The 21,776-nt window shown below is 40.1% G+C and overlaps 1 protein-coding gene across 4 annotated transcripts in view; it reads right to left on the bottom strand.

Annotated features, from left to right (window-relative positions):
- The window catches only part of LOC126294968 (dynamin-like 120 kDa protein, mitochondrial), a 190,238-nt gene that overhangs the window by 129,820 nt on the left and 38,642 nt on the right, over positions 1–21,776 (bottom strand). For 2 of the 4 annotated variants that reach the window (XM_049987196.1, XM_049987197.1), the window contains exons 3-4: positions 17,816–17,951; positions 8,122–8,283 (exon numbers count right to left, since the gene is read on the bottom strand). In XM_049987196.1, the coding sequence (XP_049843153.1) occupies positions 8,122–8,283; positions 17,816–17,951 (298 nt within the window). Of the gene's footprint in view, positions 1–5,293; positions 5,336–8,121; positions 8,284–17,815; positions 17,952–21,776 lie in introns of all 4 variants that reach the window. The other 2 variants (XM_049987195.1, XM_049987198.1) reach the window with 2 other exon arrangements.

Raw genomic sequence — 21,776 nt, 5'->3', positions numbered from 1 at the left:
ATTTTAAAGGTGAATATTTTGAGAAAAATTAAAATGATTTCTACAAAACATATTTTTCTTTCAATGCTTTTGCAATAACTGAAATAGTAAGCCTCATACTAGAAGCTACAAATCACATTTCTGCTCTGCTAAAAAGAAACTGTCACATTTAGTTTGCACACCAACACAAACACAAACCCCTCCTATCTTTCGTCCACAGCGGACCTGTTTCTCCAGTACAGAATGCTACTGCTGTTCGATTATCACGATCACCTTAATTCACTGCTCCCCTGTCGACCTCCGTTTCATTTAACACAGCCATCTCACGCATCCTGTAGCACCACTACCACTCACTGCCTTATAGGGACCTTCTACAATCAGATGGCCTGTACAATGGGAATGAGGGTGGAAAGAGGCAATAAGCTGACACAGCAAAATGGGCGCCAATTTCAGCAAGGCACTCAATCTCGACAAAAATTTGCAATGTGGCACGATTTGTCGCATCGATTGTATCATCTAGTTCTTAACTATACACCACAAAAATTCAACAATTTTATATTCTGAGCATCCGTAGCTGCTGAAAGTCATGACATTACGAGGAATTCTGCTAATAACTGGTAAAATTTTTGTTCATTACAACACAACAGGTTTCGAGGCCTAAAAACACATCAAAGTGCAACCTATATAGAAACAAGCAAAATACAGTGTCATCACATTTTGTGCATATTAAAATTAATAAAGGAATATCTAAAATTCACTCATAATGTTAAAAGATCATATGAATACCCATCTAGCTCCTAGTCAAAATTTACTATTCAGTGAATATTGTCAATACTATGGCGAGCAAAAGGTAACGAAGACTTGCTCCATTTATTTAAGGCGAACTAATGGTTGCAGTGCCAAGTTTTACAATTTCCCTGCATCTAAAAAGAAAAAAGAAACATCTTTTATAGTGAGAGGACCCTAAAAGTTTTTAAAGGGGCCAGATTGACAATAAAAAATTGTCACTGCTAACATAGTCATGGCATTATACAAATTATAAGTGGAATTGCCCTAAGAAATTAATAGGGCCAACCGGTAAGTCATTTTGAATAAGATATAAGATTTCAGGACAACCCTAACTTTAGTAATCCCCAATCTGCTTTAACAGTGCATTTACGTGAAGAGGGGCACAGCATCACAAACCCTTCAGAAAATTTAAACATACTACATTAAAAAAAAAAAAACTATTTTGAGAGTAATTTTTGAATATATTATACACACATCAAAAAAGTTTTGGATCATCTCGGTTCCGAGAGTTCGAGAACCTGTACAGAAAACTGGAATAGAGATCAACATAAACATCGTTTCTAGCCTTTTCATTGCTCATGAAAACCAAACATTTCATGTTGTTCCACCATACAGCGAGACCTTCAGAGGTGGTGGTCGAGATTGCTGTACACACCGTTACCTCTAATACCCAGTAGCACATCCTGTTGCAATGATCCATGTCTGTATTCATCGTGGTATGCTATCCACAAGTTTATCAACGCACTGTTGGTCCAGACTGTCCCATTCCGCAACGGCGATTCGGCATAGATCCCTCAAGAGTTGTTGGTGGGTCACGTCGTTCATAAACAGCCCTTTTCAATCTATCCCAGACATGTACGATAGGGTTCACATCTGGAGAACATGCTGGCCACTCTAGTCGAGCGACGTTGTTATCCTGAAGGTAGTCATTTACACGATGACCACAGTGGGGGCGCAAAATGGTGTCCAGGAAGACGAATGCCTCGCCAATATGCTGTCGATGTGGTTGCACGATCGGTCGGAGTATGGCATCCACTTATTGTACAGCCATTACGGCACCTTCCATGATGACCAGCAGTGTACGTCAGCCCCACATAATGCACCACAAAACAGCAGTGAACCTCCACCTTGCTGCGCTTGATAGACAAGAGTGTCAAAGGTGCTCAACCTGACCAGGTTACCTCCAAACATGTCTCTGACAATTGTCTGGCAGAAAGCATATGCGACACTCATCAGTGAAGAGAACATGATGCCAATCCTAAGCGGTCCATTTGGCATGTTGTCGTGGTTTCAAAGATGGACCTCGCCACAGATGTCAGGAATGAAGTTGCAGATCGTACAGCCTATTGCGCACTGTTTGAGTCTTTACACAATGTCCTGTGACTGCATGAAAAGCATTACTCAACATGGTAGCTTTGCCGTAAGGGTTCCTCCGAGTCATAATCTGTATGTAGCAGTCATCCACTGCAATACTAGCCATCGGGCGGCCTGAGCGAGGTATGTCATGGACAGTTCCTGTCTCTCTCTGTATCTCCAGCACATCTGAACATTACTTTGGTTCACTCTAAGACACGTGGACACTTCCCTCGTTGTGAGTCCTTCCTTCCTGGCACAAAGTTACAAGGCGAACGTGATCGAACTGCAGTATTGACCATTTAGGCACAGTGGAACCACAGACAACACGAGCCATGTACCTCCTTCCTGGTGGAATGACAGGAACTGATAAGGCTGTCGGACCCTCCGTCTACTAAGTACTGCTCATGCATGGTTGTTTACATCTTTGTGTGTGTTTAATGACATCTCTGAACAGTCGAAGACACTGTGTGTGTGATAAAATATCTACAGTCAACATATATCTTCAGTAGTTCTGGAAGCCGGGGAGATGCAAAACTTTTTCTGATGTATGTATTTGAATATGTCAGCAGAATTCTTCCTAACATCAATAATATCAACATTTTCTGTTACCCATTATTTTTCACTTATTTTCTCAAACAATTACATGTTGTTTGTTTCCTGAAAAAAATGTAGATGAAAACTAGGAGGGAAACACAAACCACCTGACAAAAAAGTGAATCACCCAGACAACACAGTCAGATGCCACTCTAACTTGATATATATATACACACGTCATCAGCGGGTATCTAAATGATGAGTCCTGCAATTCTCAGTGACAGGTAGGACTGCCACTAGAGAGCAGTATATGTTTAATGTCGTTGCCAGGCCTGTTAGGGTATGTGAGGGACAAAAACAGCATCAGACATTGAGCAATCACAGTGAAGGACAGTGCAGTAATGTGTACACGGATGATTCAGCATTTCCAACACCTTACTGAGTTCAGAAGGGGACATTCTGTGGGTCTCCATCTGCACAGCTGGTCATATCATATAATATCCAGATCCATGGAGCATTTGGATGTGGCAGTGGCCCACAGGACAGGCTTACCAGTCATCAAGGTTCCAGTCAATCATATCTGACTACTACCAGGGAAGATCGTATACTGTAAACTGAGCATTTTGCAACCCCTTCAATCCGAGGACAAGACATACTGTCACCCGGCACCATTGACTGGATATCAGTAACAACTAGACAACAAAATTGCCTTCCCAGTGGAAGCTGTCGTAAGCAGAACACAGAGAGCTACTTGTCGAGTTGTGCCTCGAATGAGAGGCACAGAATGTTGACAAATGGCATCGCATCATGTTCTGCACTACTCTGGACAGCCATCGTCAACAAGTACGGTGGCAACCTGGAGAAGTCCCGTTCTTCCGATGTTTTCGAAAGACACAGTTGTGTTATCCCCGGTGCCGAGGTGCAGGGAGTCGCTGGGTACGACCTCGGGTCACGGCTGGAACATCACAGACACATCCCATCCTCTCATTTTACCTCAGGAAAGGGTACAAAAAATGTACAGCACCCTTCCCGAGTGAATCGATGCACACATCTGAGCCAGAAGCAGTGTAACTTCAGGATCGTAACTCACCTCATACTGCAAAATTAACAATAAATTTGACTCGATTTTGCAATCAGTGAAACATCAGGCACTCCCTCAACCCATAAAGCTCCATTTCATTTACTCCTTCCCTTCTGGGTGAGGTTTTTTGTCAGACTATGGGATATCAGAAAAAATGCTATTAAGTGACCAACACAGCTTTATAAGAGTAAGGTCCTTTAAAGACTCCTGAATGAATCTTTCATTCTGCAGTGGATAGTAAGCCAATTTGAAACTTTCTAGCAAACAGCCGACCAGGACTCAAACCCATTAACGGTTCTGCATTCAAGTCCTTGTCTGGCACGGAAATTTAATCAATCAGAGTTCCAAATCATGTACAGACTGTTTATTTAGTATGACACAGTTAACTGAAAAACATAAGGAATTCAACAAACCTATATTTACAGCCTTTATATATCATTTCAAAGCTTTTGAAAGTATGGTTACACAAACTATGGAAAATCGTGGACAAGTAACGAATTTCAGGCCGCCTGCTAAGTGCTGTTTAAAATCTTTATCAGAAAATGAGTGCTGAGGCTGTTGTAAATGGGAAAAATGCAAGCAAATAATTGTAAATCAAGACATCATATAGCAATATTCAGGGCACAAGCTCGCTTTGAAAAAGGCGGAGGAAAGCAATCGGCCATGTGTTTTGAAGGTAGCCGTCCTAGCATCTTCCTTAAGTGATTTAGGGGCATGGAAAACCAAAACTTGATGTGAGGATTTGAAATAGTGTATGTGGTAGCTATCAGTTTCATAATTCAAAAGACTGATGAAGGAAAGTGCTAACCCAGGAGAACATAATTTTCAGTTAAGTTGATTAAACTGAAAGACAAGAACATAAAATCAGTAAGAAAAAACAATTTATATAGTAGACAGTTCTTTCTAGCAGTAGGAACAAACTCAATTGATCGCTAGGTGACGTATTTAAAAACACAACAGATACTGCGGTCAGACTAATCCTAGCCTAATCAGCCAGAATTTTAACTCCTGACAGATGTTTGAAACTCTCTCTGCTCATTCAAATCTGTTGTAGATGACACTACTTCAGAGTAGACAGAATATTTTCAAAGCTCTCTGTATCTGATAATTAATCCCAGAAATAACTGCAGTCATAGATTGTGACAGGCACCTTTCTGAGTAATCGTCAACCACTTCCTCACTCACATCTCGGGAGAGAAAGGATCAAACTGACATCACAACTCTCTATGAAAACAGAGCTCTTGTCAGATGATATCCAATGTGAGTGATCAACAGTAAGACTTCTCCCAGTCTCAGATAGAAAATGGTTGCCTACCCTAAAAGAAAATACATCTTTAGCTAAGCCAGAACTGTGGACTCATCACACCTGGCATTGACATGCCTCACCACATCCCAAACAGGGCACGGAACTCGCCTATTGTCAATCGCACAATTTTATAGTAATGGATGGGTGAAAGGAAGGATTCATCTTTCCACTCCCACTGGCTAAAAAACTAGAATGACAAGAGCACGAGGGAAGTAGTGTTTCAAACGTTCCAGTCTCACTTTACAGACCTTCTATTAATCTCTCCAGAAAAGCAGTCAGTGTCTGGAAACCTGTAATATTGAGAAAACATAAAACACCATATAAAAGTCGCAGGAAGCATACTGCAATGGCCTCATGAAATTTTAAATTCTGAAGATATACTTCCACGTGTTTAGCCGTCTCAACAGTTCTGTGTTCTACCCCATTGTTTCAGTAAGTGACCTAGTCCTCAATATAGTTGTGCAAAAATTCAACTACTCATCACAGCTAGCCGTCAAAACAGTGTGCAAAAAATTGGAACTGTCGATCTGGCTATACACCTACAAATATACCTTCTGTCACTTACAATGGAAAAAATATCAGAATTTGGAAAGATACTATAATCACTTTAACCTCAGTGGCATTTTCTTTCCGTTTGCCAGGTGACAAAAGCCATTAATAATTGTACATAAAACTGCAATACATAACATCACATTATGTTTTCAAATTATATAAATGTGTTCCTAATAACTTCTTACTACTGGAGTCTGTAGCCTGTTCTTTAGGCGACTTTTTAATTGCGGGTCATGTTTAGATTGTGCAGATGCAAAATGTCAAAGTCGACTTGCTTTTCCTATTTTCATTAGCTGATGTCTTATGGCCTCATATTGTTAGATAACTTATCACTGAAGATATGGTGTCGCCCAGATGTGTGTACAAGGATAATGTATGGCATTCCCTTCAGTGCCTCTTGTAGACATCTCTTTAAACAGCTGGGCATACCGATGACAGCCTGGTAATATATTTACCCTTGAAGTTCGTTCACACACACACATCACTAACATTCATAAATACCGAAAGGAAAAATTATTGACACTAACCATCTTTCTGTCTTAGTGTAGAGCAGAAGGGAGTGAGGTATTCTAGCGTATAAATCTTTGACCAATGACCCAGCGATGTAAAGAATTTTATAGGTAATAAAATTAACCTCAAACAAAAGCTGAAACCATATCTGCTTGAGGTGTCCTCCTGCTCGGCAGAATAATTTCTGAATATGCAGTATAGTCTGTTCAAAACTACTTCAAGACTGCCCTAATGTGAGTACTTTTTATCATTTAAATTTTACAAAAAGACCACTTCTTTCATCAGTTACGTTTCCGCTGATGTAACAATAACTGATTGGTTCGTGGCAAAGCCACTCTGACAACCAAATCGTGCTGCAGTATCACCTGATTTATGAGGCTGAGGGCTTTAGGAGCCATGGCTGCAACACTAAGCTCTTTTCTGTTCCTCCTCCTCCTCCTCCTCCTCCTCCTCCTCCCTCTACCGCACTAACCCCCCACCCCCCAACCCCGCAATTCTCACCACTTAATTCCCACACAGTGAGCGTACAATGGCATTGTGGTATTTCTTTCATGTGCATTGCAAGACATGAAAATGGACACACTATTATAATAACAAAAACAAATTTTCTCGTAGTCAATTTTCATCATAATTAAATATTTTGTTGCCATGATCAGGTTGAGAGGATCACCCACTCCCTTGAGATGTCATCTTAATTATACCTAATTGCTCTTTCCTGCAATCCTCCCAGCAGTTTTACTTACAGTAGGTCTCTCATAACACTGTCCACGAACCACATTCAGGGTCTTGCTAAAAGTCCAGTACCAATTATTTTGGCATTTAACACTATTTTTAGCCACAGAAACAGAATACAGCTGACTGAGTGAGACATGCAGACTTCTCGGAAAATTCTGTATTTTAACATGATGGAAACACCTGACACAGCTTATTTGATAAGAGAAATGCAAGTAGCATTTATAAAATTTCCTATGTTATGTAGTGCCCACAACCCAGTAAATTTCTTTTGTCTGTCCATACACAAGTGAAAAAGTCGAATTAATCCAGAACCACAAGAAACATTCTTACTGCTCGTGAAAGTGTTTCCGACAGGTTTACAACACCCGTACAGAGGGACAGGAAAGATAAGAATTCAATATGGTGTTCATACTGAGGTCACTAGAGCTGGGAGACCACGACAAGGATAAGGAAGAAGGAGCAGTGGTGGTCTTCTTACGCACCTCAGAATTCTAACTCTTTCATCCCTTCATCAAACAGTAGACAAGGAAGCTATTTACACTCAGGCAACACATTTTTAGTCATTAAATGGAAATGAGAGCAGTATTGAAATAGATTTCACTTTAAACAGTTTTCCAGCAGCACTGAAACACTGAGTAATAAACATTCACATTTTCAGTTGAAAGATTTTCTTGTGGTACACTCCTTTGATTCGGTACACAAATTTCTCACATTAATTTAAGAGCTCATACTGCAATTTATCATTTGTGCATATACTATCGTGAATCTGTTTTATTTATTATTTAATTTTCTTTTTGCTCTTCAATTTAATTTCAGCTCTGAGTGGATCATTCAATAACCACGTTGCCTTGGCTCAACATCTCAACAAGCGTTTGATGGACAAAAAAAATTTGTAAATAAAAAAGGCGCAAGAGGCTAGAACCTTCTGATACCCAATGTCAGCTTTGACTTGCAAAGTAATGATGTTGGAGTGTGTGACATCCCAAGTGCAAACAGAAATTTATTTTACTTCTACATTATTTTTTGTAATGCAAGTTATAGCAACAGACTGATCTGTAATCCCCCCCCCCCCCCCCCACCACACACACACACACACACACACACACACACACACTCACACACACACACACACACACACACACACACAAAACTATAGGTTTCTCTGCAATTTTGATGAGGTCGGGCATCAAAGCCAACAGGTGGTATCATTATGTTCAACACTTCTTGCAGCTCTCACGCGTGAGCGAGAACCGAGACAGAGTCGGCTGCGAATACTCACTGGAGGCGAGGTTTGCCGAGAAGCTGTTGTCGGACTCCCCGGGCGGGAGCGGCCGCAGTCCCTCCTCCCGCTCCGCCGCGTCGATCGCATCCTGCAGTCGGCTGTTGAACCACTCCCGGAAGCCCCGCATCTTTGCCTCTCCTAGCTTGTAGATCCTAGGGTCTGAAAGTTTACACAAAAGCTGCCTCCAAGACTAGTGTCGCCGAACTACACGTCATACGCACCCACTCTTGATACTGTCGCCCCTGGCAGAGACGTGAGTCTTCCCATTTAGTTTCATCTTTTAAGCAGTCACCATTCTTTTATTTACATTATATTTTTGCTTTCCATCAGAGAAACATTTTTGTATCAGTATCCCTGTAGGCCAGTGGTGTTACATATCACTCTGGAAGTGCCTTATGGATCCCTACACATGCCATATCAGTAAATGATACTCCCAAACAAAAAAAGATAAATCTGTCCTAAAAGAGAGTAAAGCTAATGTCCAGATTTATTATTTATTTTCATGAGGAGAACTGAGTCGAGAGACAATGCATATCATTAAGACAGAACGGCTACAACAATAATTTTACGAGAGGGAGTACTCGTGCACACGGAACGCGTACGCTCCTCGAATCGCCAGCCCACACTGGAATAGCATATTGAGCCAGGAATAAAAAAAAGATAAAGATAACAATTAGTGTATCAAGTTAGAATATGTGGTTACCAATCATATCGCACCAGCACCACGGCAGCAGCTACCATAATAGGACGTGAGGCTCTGGCGCAAACCGTCACAATACAACCCGCCCGTGCCAGTATCTGCAACTGCAAGTCCAGCTACCGGGTGGCAGCACGATCAAACATTGGAGGCAGCACTTCGGTGTACTACACGAGATTAACAAGCCGTGTATCCAATATAATCCTGGACTGAAGCGCACTAGGTCTCATTCTGTTACTGTGTTTTCTCATGTTAACCTGACTCCACTCTCAGGAAACTCTGCACTGTATTATGTTTGTCTAGGTCTGGAAAGACATGACTGTTCTCGCAGCATTTTAGCTGCATCATCAGATGAAATCTGTACAAATTGATAGACAAAGACTCATCTCTGGCAAGAAAACATGACTAAAATGGAAAGTACGAGTTCTGTTCAAAAAATTCCAGGACTTGATCACATTTTTTTTTTTTTTTTTTTCTCTCTCTTACCTTTTACTTCTTGTGCACAATTTCCTTTGAAATATTCTTCCACAATTGGTACTCTACTCCCAACGCGACTTCCACTTCCAGAAGCAGTCTCGGTACACTTATTGCTGGATCGCACAAAGTGCCATCTGAGAATTTTATTTTATCTCACCTGTCGTTGCAAACGCCATCCTTTCAATGGAGTTTTCAACTTTGAAAATTAAAAAAAGTTTGCAACAGACAGGTCTGGAGAGTACGGAGGGTGAGGCCGCAGAGTCGTTACGTATTTTCTGCAATGGTCACGCACCAACAGATGTGAATGTTGGGATGCACTATCATATGCAAGAGCCGTGAACTGTCCACTTCATTTCAGGCCATTTCCTTCTCACATTTTCTCACAGGCACTGCAACAATTCCCGACAGTACAATCAATTAGCAGTTTGACTCTGTGACATGAATTTTTGATGAAGTAATTCTTCAAAATCAAGGAAAACTAACAGCATGGCTTTGACATTTGAAGTGACATGAGGAGCTTTTTTGTGTCTTGGAAAATGTTTCCAGACCTTTTGAGAAGACTGACTCTTGGTCTCAACACACAACCGTAGATCCACATCTCATCAACAGTTATGATTCTCTTAAGTAGCATCTCGTACTCATTCAAACGATCCACAAACTCTTCACAGATTGCGAGGGGACGACCTTTCTGGTCTTGACTCATGAGCCATGAGATGAACCTGGCAGCAACATGATGCATTCCAAGTTACTGTTTCAAGATTTTGTGAGATGATCCAACTGAAAAGTTACATTCTTCTGAAATCTCTCAGACAGTCAATATTCGAGTCGCACACACAATTTCATCGATGCTCCCAACACGAGCGTTATCAATAAACTTCGAAGGGCATTCTGAGTGAGGATCATCTTTAACTTCCATCTGTCAATTTTTAAACTGTGTGAAACATATGTAAGACCGAGTACGGCTGACTATAGGCTTCCTGCAACATTTGGTGTGTGTGTGTGTGTGTGTGTGTGTGTAAAAACAAAGATGATGTGACTTACCAAGCAAAAGTGCTGGTAGGTCGATAGACACACAAACATACACACAAAATTCAAGCGTTCGCAACCAACGGTTGCTTCTTCAGGAAAGAGGGAAGGAGAGGGAAAGGCGAAAGGATGTGGGTTTTAAGAGAGAGGGTAAGGAGTCATTCCAATCCCGGGAGCGGAAAGACTTACCTTAAGGGGAAAAAAGGGACAGGTGTACACTCGCACACACACACACATATCCATTCACACATACACAGACACAAGCAGACATGTTACAATGTGTGTGTGTGTGTGTGTGTGTGTGTGTGTGTGTGTGTGTGTGTGTGTGCGCCTTCCCTCTTTCCTGAAGAAGCAACCGTTGGTTGTGAAAGCTTGAATTTTGTGTGTATGTTTGTGTGTGTATCGACCTGCCAGCGCTTTTGTTTGGTAAGTCACATCATCTTTGTGTTTAGATATATTTTTCCCATATAGTGGGGCCTGTGCCAACAACATACCCTCTGTTTCCGCAACCTCCCTGGTGTCCACCATCACCAGTCCCAGTCCTCCACCTACCAACCCTCCTTTCCCTGCTCCCACTACAGCTCCTTCCGTGCCTTCACTCTACCAATGCAACCACTTCTCCTTTACTCTTCTCTATTCCCTCCACCCAGCCCACTTCCTCAACTCTACACCTACGTACATATTCTGCCAGGCACCATACAGTGCACGGTGGAGGGTACCCTGTACTACTCCTAGTTATTACCTTTCCACATCTACATCAACATCCATACTCCGCAAGCCACCTGACGGTGTGTGGCGGAGGGTACCCTGAGTACCTCTATCTGTTCTCCCTTCTATTCCACTCTCGTATTGTTCGTGGAAAGAAGGATTGTCGGTATGCCTCTGTGTGGGCTCTAATCTCTGTGATTCTATCCTCATGGTCTCTTCGCGAGATATACGTAGGAGGGAGCAATATACTGCTTGACTCTTCGGTGAAGGTATGTTCTGGAAACTTTAACAAAAGCCCGTACCGAGTTACTGAGCGTCTCTCCTGCAGAGTCTTCCACTGGAGTTTATCTATCATCTCCGTAACGCTTTCGCGATTACTAAATGATCCTGTAACGAAGCGCGCTGCTCTCCGTTGGATCTTCTCTATCTCTTCTATCGACCTTATCCGGTACGGATCCCACACTGCTGAGCAGTATTTGAGCAGTGGGCGAACAAGTGTACTGCAACCTACTTCCTTTGTTTTCAGATTGCATTTTCTTACGATTCTTCCGATGAATCTCCGTCTGGCATCTGCTTTACCGACGATCAACTTTATATGATCATTCCATTTTAAATCACTCCTAATGCGTACTCCCAGATAACTTATGAAATTAACAGCTTCCAGTTGCTGACCTGCTATTCTGTAGCTAAATGACAAGGGATCTATCTCTCTATGTATTCACAGCACATTACACTTGTCTACATTAAGATTCAATTGCCATTCCCTGCACCATGCGTCAATTCGCTGCAGATTCTCCTGCATTTCAGTACAATTTTCCATTGTTACAACCTCTCGATACACCACAGCATCATCTGCAAAAAGCCTCCTGCTCCACTTGCAAATACAGCGAGGGAAAAATGACCGTCTATGTGCCCCCTACGAGACCTAATTTCTCGTATCGAGTATATCTGGTCCTTATACCTGGCAGCAGTAGAATCATTCTGCATTCACCTTCAAAGGCTGGTCCTCTAAATTTTCTCAATAATGTTTCTCAAAAAGAATGTTCCCTTGCCTCCAACGATTCTCATTTCAGTTCCCGAAGCATCTCTGTAAGACCTGAATGTTGCTCAAACCTACCGGTAACAAATCTAGCAGCCCACCTCTGAACTTCTTCGATATCTTCCTTTAATCCGACCCGATACAGATCCCAAATACTCTAGTAGCACTCAAGAACAGGTTGCACTAGTATCCTGTATGTGATCCAGTTTTTAGATGAACCACACTTCCACAAAATTCTACGAATAAACTGAAGCCGACCACTCGACGTCCCTACCGCAATCCTCACATGCCCGTTCCGTTTCATACTGCTTTGCAACATAATACCCAGATCCTTAAACGACTTAACTGTTTCAAGCAGAACACTATATCCACATTAACTTACATCTTTCTACATTTGGATTTCATTGCCATTTATCACACCAATAACAAAATGGTGGTATACACGTTTCAGCCAAAGAAACTGACACCCACAACAGAGCTCTTCAACAGCAGAAACAACAGTGTCCATCTACCTGCTTCTGTCATCTTTCTCCTACTTCACAGAGGCAGCTAAGAGTGGAGTAGAGAGATCTTTCTTTCTTTCTTTCTTTCTTTAACTCTAGTATTTATCACCTACTAGCATTAATCATATGGTGTCCAGATTTCAAGATTTGGCAAATTTTATTTTATTATGGTCACATTGTGTGGCACTGGGTGAAAGTGGTGGGCAAAGATCTGTGAAATATATAGCAATAAATACTCTTGGATAAAGCTAAATAACATATGACTTACGAATTTCGCTGTATTTGTGCAGATCCTTTTATTGATTCATTCACAATACAGGTCTGGTGAAACAGTTCTCCACATGTTTCGTGCATAATGTGGTGGGTGACTATACTCACGAATAATAATACAAAAGAAGAATAAATGAAGTTATTGATGAAAATCTGCTAAATTATGAAAAGGATCATATTCACTAAGAATAAGCAAAATGTTTATCTGAAATCACTATAGTGTACGATTTGTTTATTCATTTGTTAGTTATAAGTATTTTCAACTTTTAGTCCCTCTGGATTACTTTGTGTGTCTGTTGATTGTTGGCAAAGCGTGATTGACGAAAACGCCCCAAGGGATTAAAAACTGATCTAATGGATATTTCATGTATTATTAAAGCCTAACTGACAAAACTACACAAGTGCCATATTATGTCAGAGGAATGGAACAATAAATGCATTTTCACAGGTGCGGTATAGTTTGTAAGTCACAGAGTATATAGCCTTTCCCAAGAGTATTTATTGCTCAATATTTCGCAGATCACACACACACACACACACACACACACACACACACACAGTGAGTCATATTTTTTTGGTGCTTGGATGCCCTTCCTGACAACAAAATTATCAAAGGTAACCACAGGGATGGCAATCATGGCATCATCTGCCTGTCAATCATATGAACTTTGTTCTGCATTTCATTATATTTTACCTGTTTGTGTATCCTATTCTCTGAGGCACAATTTGGGGACCAGCCCTCTATCTGACTGAGTGAGCATGGAAAACTATATGAGCATTAAACTAGCGCTGGATGGTGTAACAGCTCAAAGCCATCAATCTGCTTGACAGATTCGATCCAGGTGTGGTTCACCTCTCCATCTCGCAAGCTACAGTGCTCCGCACTGCGTCGTGCCAACAGATCGGAGAGGAGTAGCGAGCTAATGGTACAAATATGCTTTTCTGATGGACAGAGAAAATGTAATGCAATGAAGAAAGACTGATAACCAAACGAACAGCAAATTAAACAGAAAGACACGTCCCCACGAAGTGCAGTATTATCACACTCCTCACTACTTTCTACAACTCAACAATTTACTGCTACTATGCTGAAAATGTCAGTGGAACAAGATTTATTATAAATACAGCAACAAAAGCTTTCACCAACTGACTACATTCTGAAGCACTATCTCGAACTACTGCTCGTTATGTGCAGCCTCAAATACTTTCAAAACAAGTACATCTTAGACTACAACATCAAACTTCAAGAATACAAGCCACTAAACTTGTTGTCAAATGTCAAAGGAAATATTTTATATAATTAACATTTACACTTTAATTATCCAACATAACTTCGACTGAGAAATGCAGCTCAGTCAGTTCCATACTGTAAAAAATACATCACTGATTAAAGCAGTCTGTCAAACAGGCAAAATGACAAGAGGAGGCCTCTTAGGCTACTTTTGTTCTGACAATAACCACCAATTTTGCAAGCATCTAAACCAGGAACTGAGCATGTTCCTCAGTGTTTTAATACTTTGCGGCAACTCTTCCGATGACAATAAGTATACTTTCCGCAAAATAATCAGAATTCTTCATGCAGTTTACACAGGTACATCTTTGAAATAACTTTTCGTGCAGTTTGGAAGATACCTATTAATATTCTTGTGCATCTGTCCACAGTTACATTTAAAACTTTGTAGGTTAAAATTATTTTGCCATTCTTGCTTTTATTTAAAATTCCTGAAATTATTGTTTCTTTATTTCATCATACACTTGTGCACTACCAGCTAATTTCAGTATGAAGCCCTCGTGTAGTTCTCTCTCTGACAATTGAAATCACAATATCTGAAACACTATGAAACAGTGGTCATGCAGGAAATGTTCTATGCAGTGAAAACTCTTAAACTGAACACTAAGAGAGAGCTCAAAAAATTAGGAAAATACTATGACCTAAAGGGAGCTTTTAACCAGAATACACATTAAAATCTAATATAGAACTGTATCTGAAAGTCGCAAAGTTGTAATGAGAAAATGAAAAATAGAATTCTATGGAGGAAAAAATAGTGAAAGAATAACAAAACAAATCTTTTGACTTACTAAGCAATTACAGATCCAAAATAACAGTGCTGAAAGAAATAGGAGGAGATATCAAAAATGTGGTAGTCGGCTTTGACACAATAAGAAATAGAACATTTTTTAAAGCACTAATAGAAAAAGCAGCCTTTCAGGACAGCATTATTTGGAAAAAAAAGTTGCATGGGTACAAGTAATGACACCAATGCCAAAATACTTAAAAAGATAAAATAAAAGAAGGAGAGGCTGTATTACATTTGAAACATATTGCAAATATGCCTTTAAGTCTCACACTGGAAAGCACATACAAATGCCACAACTCCACTGTAGCTAATCACTTTGTTGTTTTTGTATATGCAGAAAGTGGCTGCTTCAATAATCATCTTACAGTGCAAAGCTTTGAATTGGTTAGAACTGTGTGCTGGACCAACAACTTAACCTTGGGCGTTTGCCTTCCACATGCAAGTGCTCTACTAACTCAGCTAACTAAGCACAACTCATGAGCCATCCTCACCCTCACAGCTCTACTTCCAAATGTGCTAGTCACACAAGTTATGCAGGAGAACTGAGAAATTCGGCATGAAAGAGATGAGGTACTGGCAGAAGTAAAGCTGTGAGGTAGCGTCCGTAAGTCGTACTCTGACCCCTCAGTCGGTAAATCACTTGCCCACGAAACGCAGAGGCCCTTGGTCCGAGTCGTGGTCTACAGCAGTTTTCACCTGGCACGTAATTTCAAATCAGTGCACACTCAGTTGCAGACTGAAAATTCATTCCGAAAATCTCAACTGATTCTAATTAGAAATATTAAGATGGTGTAAAACATAAATTATCTTTCAGTCTAGAAATTTTCTGAAAAATTAAGAAAATACTAGAGTTTAAAACAGCTGTTCCTAATGATTCGTCTTTAACCATATTCTTAATTTATAAGAAAAACTGCTGTAGAACAGAAGACAATAGGTGAGTGTTCATTTCTACTTGCATAAACACTTTCCTGTAACATATTTCCATTTCTTTTTTACCATTTGACTGTGTTGAAAATTACATTCACTCCGAAAAGGGTCTGGTGTGAGAAATAAAAGTTTATAGCACAGCTGTAGGCCGCTAGAGACAATTTATTGGATTTAACACACGGATGCTACACAAAAAGGAAAAACAGTGATATTTTCATGACAAAGGGCAATGGCACAAATTCCACATTATCACACTATCACAAAAAATAATTATTTGGAAGAAAAAAACTAGTTAGGGCGACTACTTCTGTCTTGGTCATCTTAAGCAGTCTTCTATGTGAGTAATATACCAATGTTATTGTCTGTTATACTGAAAGTGTCAAGAAACACTACACAGTGGCCTTACACCGAAATCACTCTACACAAATCAATGATGAAATAAACAAACACTTTTTTAACTGAAAATCCAAAGGTGACAAAAAATTTTTAATCTCACAAACTATGTACTTAATGCCCAAAACTGTCATCGACTATTTCAGTTGAGACTGAAAGAAATAATGATAGATGTAAAAATACTAGAAAGAAGAATGTTCTGTGCTCCTTGAAGTTAATCTACTTTGGCTCTGACATTAGTGAAAAAAACAACAGTGGAAGTGCTTCCCATATCAAGATTGAAGATGTTTCTTCTTCACAACTTCTCCTCCTTGAGTAAAACTAAACAGCCAATTCTAAAGAGAAAATCAATATTTATTTAGTTATATGAAATGTGTTATGGAAGGTTCTGGCAGAATGTAAATAATTTAAGTGTAAAGATAGCAGCTCCCTGAATCATAGCATCATTCAGTTGTTGACTGGAACATGAAAAAGAATGAAAAATTAATCTAATGACGTTTCCACTCTTTTTAATGTCCCTGCCAATTACTCAACACTTCTAGTATTCAGTGAAATGTTAATGTTACTCGAAAACTACACGCAAAATTTTCAACACTCATCACTTATGACGGCTTCCAATAATTGCTAGGCACGGCATCTGTTTCAATGTTTGGCCAAAATCATTATGAGATGCGCACTTGCCAACACACAATCTGCATCACACAGTTTTTTTCTGTTTGTAGAAATGTATCCGACTATAATTAGATCAGAGCAATAAAGTAACTGGCAGTTATGCACAGAAGGGGAAGAACTCAGGTTTCCATTATCAACGCAACCAAAACAGTTGGGGCAACAACAGCTGTAGGGCTTTTACACTCAATTTATTTCCACTTGTCCACTTCTGGCTTCCGACACCACTTCCTAAAATAAGAATATTTGCACTGAGAAACATAGCACCCTACCAATCTGAATTGCAACAGCGGTGTTACGAACTAAAACATGTCCACAGGGTGGTTTGACACAACTGAACAGAACAGAATGTGTGCTCACTTGCCTTTGGTTGGCTGCTGCTGTTACAACTGCCCTTGCTGTCAATCACTGCATTATTCTGATCTGTTTGTAACTCAGCCATCATCAGACACTATCCTCCATTTGATTTCACTCTTAGAAAGGAGGGATTTCCAACTCTGAAAGCTTCATATACTGTTCCTTTCAGTGACAACATAGTTGTAAGGCAGATTCCAGCCTCCATTTACTACATAGTCAGAAATTAACCACACTTTTTTGTTTCACTACCACACACACACACACACACACACACACACACACACACACACACACACACACACACAGGTTGCTGACTAATCATCAGCCTCATTTCGCCGAGTGGCCACAGAAAGTCTACCACAGCTGGATGCTCATTTTTGGTACACTATCCTGCATTTACGTGTCCACTACTGCTCACCAACTGATACAGGGCAGATCCCGCACCCAAAGAAATCTGACGATGCATTTGCAAATGTGTGGATAATTTCAACTCTGTCACGTTCGACCGTGTCGCACTTACCGCCACCCGCCGCCGGCATACACTTACCGAGGTCTATACTGTCGCGAATGCTGTCCTTCACCTCCGACAGTGACGAGCGGAAGCTGTTCCACTGCTCCGTGTCGGGGAACATGTCGCTTAGCCAGCCCATGTCCGGGATGGAGTCCCTCCACTTCTCGTACGTCTGCAACACGTCGCGGTACAAGATGCTCTGTACATACTGTAGGTGAGAAGCTTCTGTGGCCGGTGGGATGTGTGCACTCCACTGATATATTTGCCTCCCTGATCCCACAGGGACAAGGAACGTGTGACACATTTCCACCCCCTCCCCTTCAATAATTAGTAAAGCATTAAGTCTACGGTGGTGGATCAAATATGAAGGCGACTGCGTGTTACAAGTGTGTACAACTAGTGCCGGCTTCTATGCAATAAGGGCAGGGATATCAAGCGAGCATTGCAGGAAGGTTGCATTCACAGACTGACACTTTACCACTCTTCACAATATATGAGAAATTGGTGCCCAGCAGAATTGCTTTACATCTTCTCATCAAATTTCTTTACTTTATATTCATTTTACTGAATGTTGAGCTCTTTGTCTGTGGATTATGTTACTTTATGAAATCTAGCACAGCACGTACCGTGTTGCCAACTAAAATGTTTGTTTATATAAGAAAATTCTGTCTACATCTAAGTTACACTTCACTTACAGGTTCACAATTTTAGGACTTAAACACCGTCAGTCAGCAACGTGGAAGATGCTGTGATCATTTCGAACAATGCACAAAGCAAAAGGTGTTTATGCCACACTTATAAATGTCAAAAATATGACCAACAACAAGCAGGACAGAAAGTAAGTGCTTCTAATGAGTTATCTTTATAGACAACAGGAAACACCCTAACAGGTTCACTGACTCATTGCCCAGCCGCAAACACTAAGAACAGAAATATGAAAAGGGTGTTGAGCTTACACTGTAAACATTGATTATGTTTGAACTTTTCAAAATTCCATTCTTAAGAGAGCGAAAAAAGGGACAAAAGTTTTTTTTTATGTCACTATTAAGACAATACTGAAACTGTAACTACAAAAACTGGTATTTTGTTTCCTGTTTAGAGACACAAAAATATGTGTTTCAGCATTTTTGGAAATTCAATCCCTTAAGGGGTGAAACAGAGTGAAAGATTATTGAAAAATAAATCATTATTAAACAATTACTAATACATTTTTAAACTACATCTACGGAAATTGGTATGTGACTTCGTGATTAGAAATAAAAAAAATACATTTCAGTGGTAAATTCAACCCATGAAGGAGTGAAATAGGGGGCAAAAAGTTTTACAAAAATATTTCATTATAGTGAAACATCTTTAAAGTTAAATCTACAAAACTGGAATTTGACTTCTTGGTTAAAAATAAAGAAATACATGATGAAAGCTTCTACAGAAATATCAGTACATGAACTCAAAAAGCAAGATTAACAAGAACTTCCAACTCTAGTTTACAGAACTGCTTTTTGGTTAGAAGTACATCCAGGAAAGACCATACTTCTATGGCCTGGATTAGTGTGAGAAGTTTAGACGGTGTTGAAATTTGTGAACTAAATCAAAGAAAGTTATTTAACAGTTGCCACCACAAATCAGCTTTGCCCGAATCACACAGAAAAAGATATGCGAGTGAAGTAGCAGGTGCTAAACCACTATATTGTAAATATAAGACTCACAAGTGTAGTACATTAATAAAATCCTTATTTTGCACTGGGCAGCTGCAACATTCAAACTGTATCTAATATTTTAATAATGTGTTAACTGAAGATTTAAATACATACAACAGCAACCAAAGGTGGTCAGAAGTCTGAAATGTGTATAGGTATAAATAAAAATACATAAAACAGTGGCTGGTTGTTGTAATTAATTAAATTTATTGGCCATGAAGATGCACAAGCAGTAAATATTTTACAGAGATATGCACACTGCACATAAAATTAGTCAATCCCAAGAGAAATGTTAGTAACACCGCAGCACACTACCTGTAGCCCTGACAATGGCCTCAAGTCAGTGAAGAAGAGTGTCCAGAAGTTTCTTTGTGTATCCCATATGCACCTGAAGAAACCCACTGATCATCAGATCCTATAGAATTAACAAAGGCTTTTTACAGCCATCTATAACATGTATCTGTGTTTTATGAATGCTGGGAAGCAACAATTCAAGCCCCACCCTAGAGGATTGTGCAATATTTCAAGTTACCATATCCTACACAGAAGTAACAGCAATTAAAAATTAAGCATACAAGAGAATGCAAAAGATAGATCATACCGGAACATCTGTAAGAGATTAGACTAGGAAGAAGAGAAGAAAAGAAGCTGTACAAACAGACAGAGAGCATGAAAGAAAAGGTGGTATGTTGCAACATTATGCCTGCGAGGATGACAATACATCAATCGTCTCAGCATCGCGGAGTTGCCGGCTTGCCAGGCAACTACTTGCCAAAAAGTAGACTTCGCACTTGCACATTGCTACTTGTTTCCACAACATGTGTGACAGAAAACAGATCCCACGATATCCTACCGCTGAACAGTATTTAGTCCAGTCGTGGCCCTCTGTAGCAGTTGATTCTGAGCCAAAAGTCAGACATCCAGCCCACGTCGACACCACTAAGGACAGCACCTCGGGCAGCTGTGACACCAGTGACAGATCTGTCTTCGCAATACTGGATGTCGTAAAACTTGGCTCAAATTATTCTTATGGTACACTGACTGTAGACTGTTCCAAAGGAACTAACTCCATTTTTTGACAGAAGAATTAAACCTTTTGTGGAAATTGAACTCCGTGCACTGATGGCAGAACTGAAAGTTTAGTCTAACATTGCTTTAAGACAGTCTCAGTGAGACCTCTAATTTTCATTTTGTGCGATCACATTGTTCGTTCCTTAACTACAGCTATTATTCATTTAAGAAGAGGAACAGCATTTCTTGATTTTGTTAATAAACTTTTTAAAGAATCTTTTACATTGTCTGTGTCTGACATTGTCAATTTCTTCAAATGGAACACTTGAAAGACAAGAATGAGAAATTTATGTAGAAAAACATATAGCTCAATTTTGAGCAGTTATGCACCACTTTGAAAACTGTTATATTACAATTCGGCTGAGCACCAAGGAATCTTACCCTCTGTAAATAGAAGGCACTCGGAAACAGAGGAACCAGTTACTAATTGCTGAAGAAGTGGAAGCAGCATTCAAGAACACGCAGAATAACATGGCCCCAGGAATGGATCTAATACAGTCATAACTCATTCAAATACAGCAAAGGAATTTATGAAACATTCCCACATGTTTGTAATTGTTGTTGTTGTTGCGGTGGTGGTGGCCTTCCGTCCTGAGACTGGTTTGATCCAGCTCTCCATGCTACTCTATCCTGTGCAAGCCTCTTCATCTCCCAGTACCTACTGCAACCTACATCCTTCTGAATCTGTTTAGTGTATTCATCTCTTGGTCTCCCTCTACGACTGCTTGTAATTAAGATTAGGTTAAAAGAAAGTATCTCTGAATATGTATGAAACGCCCAATACATGAGAAAGACAATGTTATGGTGTGCTCGAACTATAGGGGAATATGCCTATTATCTACAGAATAAAAAAATGTTCTTCAACATCCTCTTTAATAGGCTTGCACCCTTTGTTAAAATGCCTTTGGTGACTACCAATATGGCAAATACAAGAAAAATGTACAGAATTTGGGATCGATACTCGTCACCTCTTTATAGACTTCAGATGAGCTCTTGACAACACTGACAAATGGGCCTTGTATACAGCAATGGAAGAGTTAGAGATTTCTAAAAATTGATTGCATTAGCAAAAGCGCTATGGCAAACACCTAGAGTGAAGTTAAAATACAGAATATGTTATCAAGTGTTGTGACCACAAAAAATAGGTAAGACGTCCTGCCTTCTGTTTAACATAGCCTTATCAAAAGTTGTAAGAGATGCAGGCATCGAAACAGAGGGGGATTATCCCA

Source organism: Schistocerca gregaria, chromosome 11 (genome assembly GCF_023897955.1).
Source record: "Schistocerca gregaria isolate iqSchGreg1 chromosome 11, iqSchGreg1.2, whole genome shotgun sequence".
Classification (NCBI taxonomy): Eukaryota; Metazoa; Arthropoda; class Insecta; order Orthoptera; family Acrididae; genus Schistocerca; species Schistocerca gregaria.
This window is presented reverse-complemented; position numbering and strand designations above follow the sequence as displayed.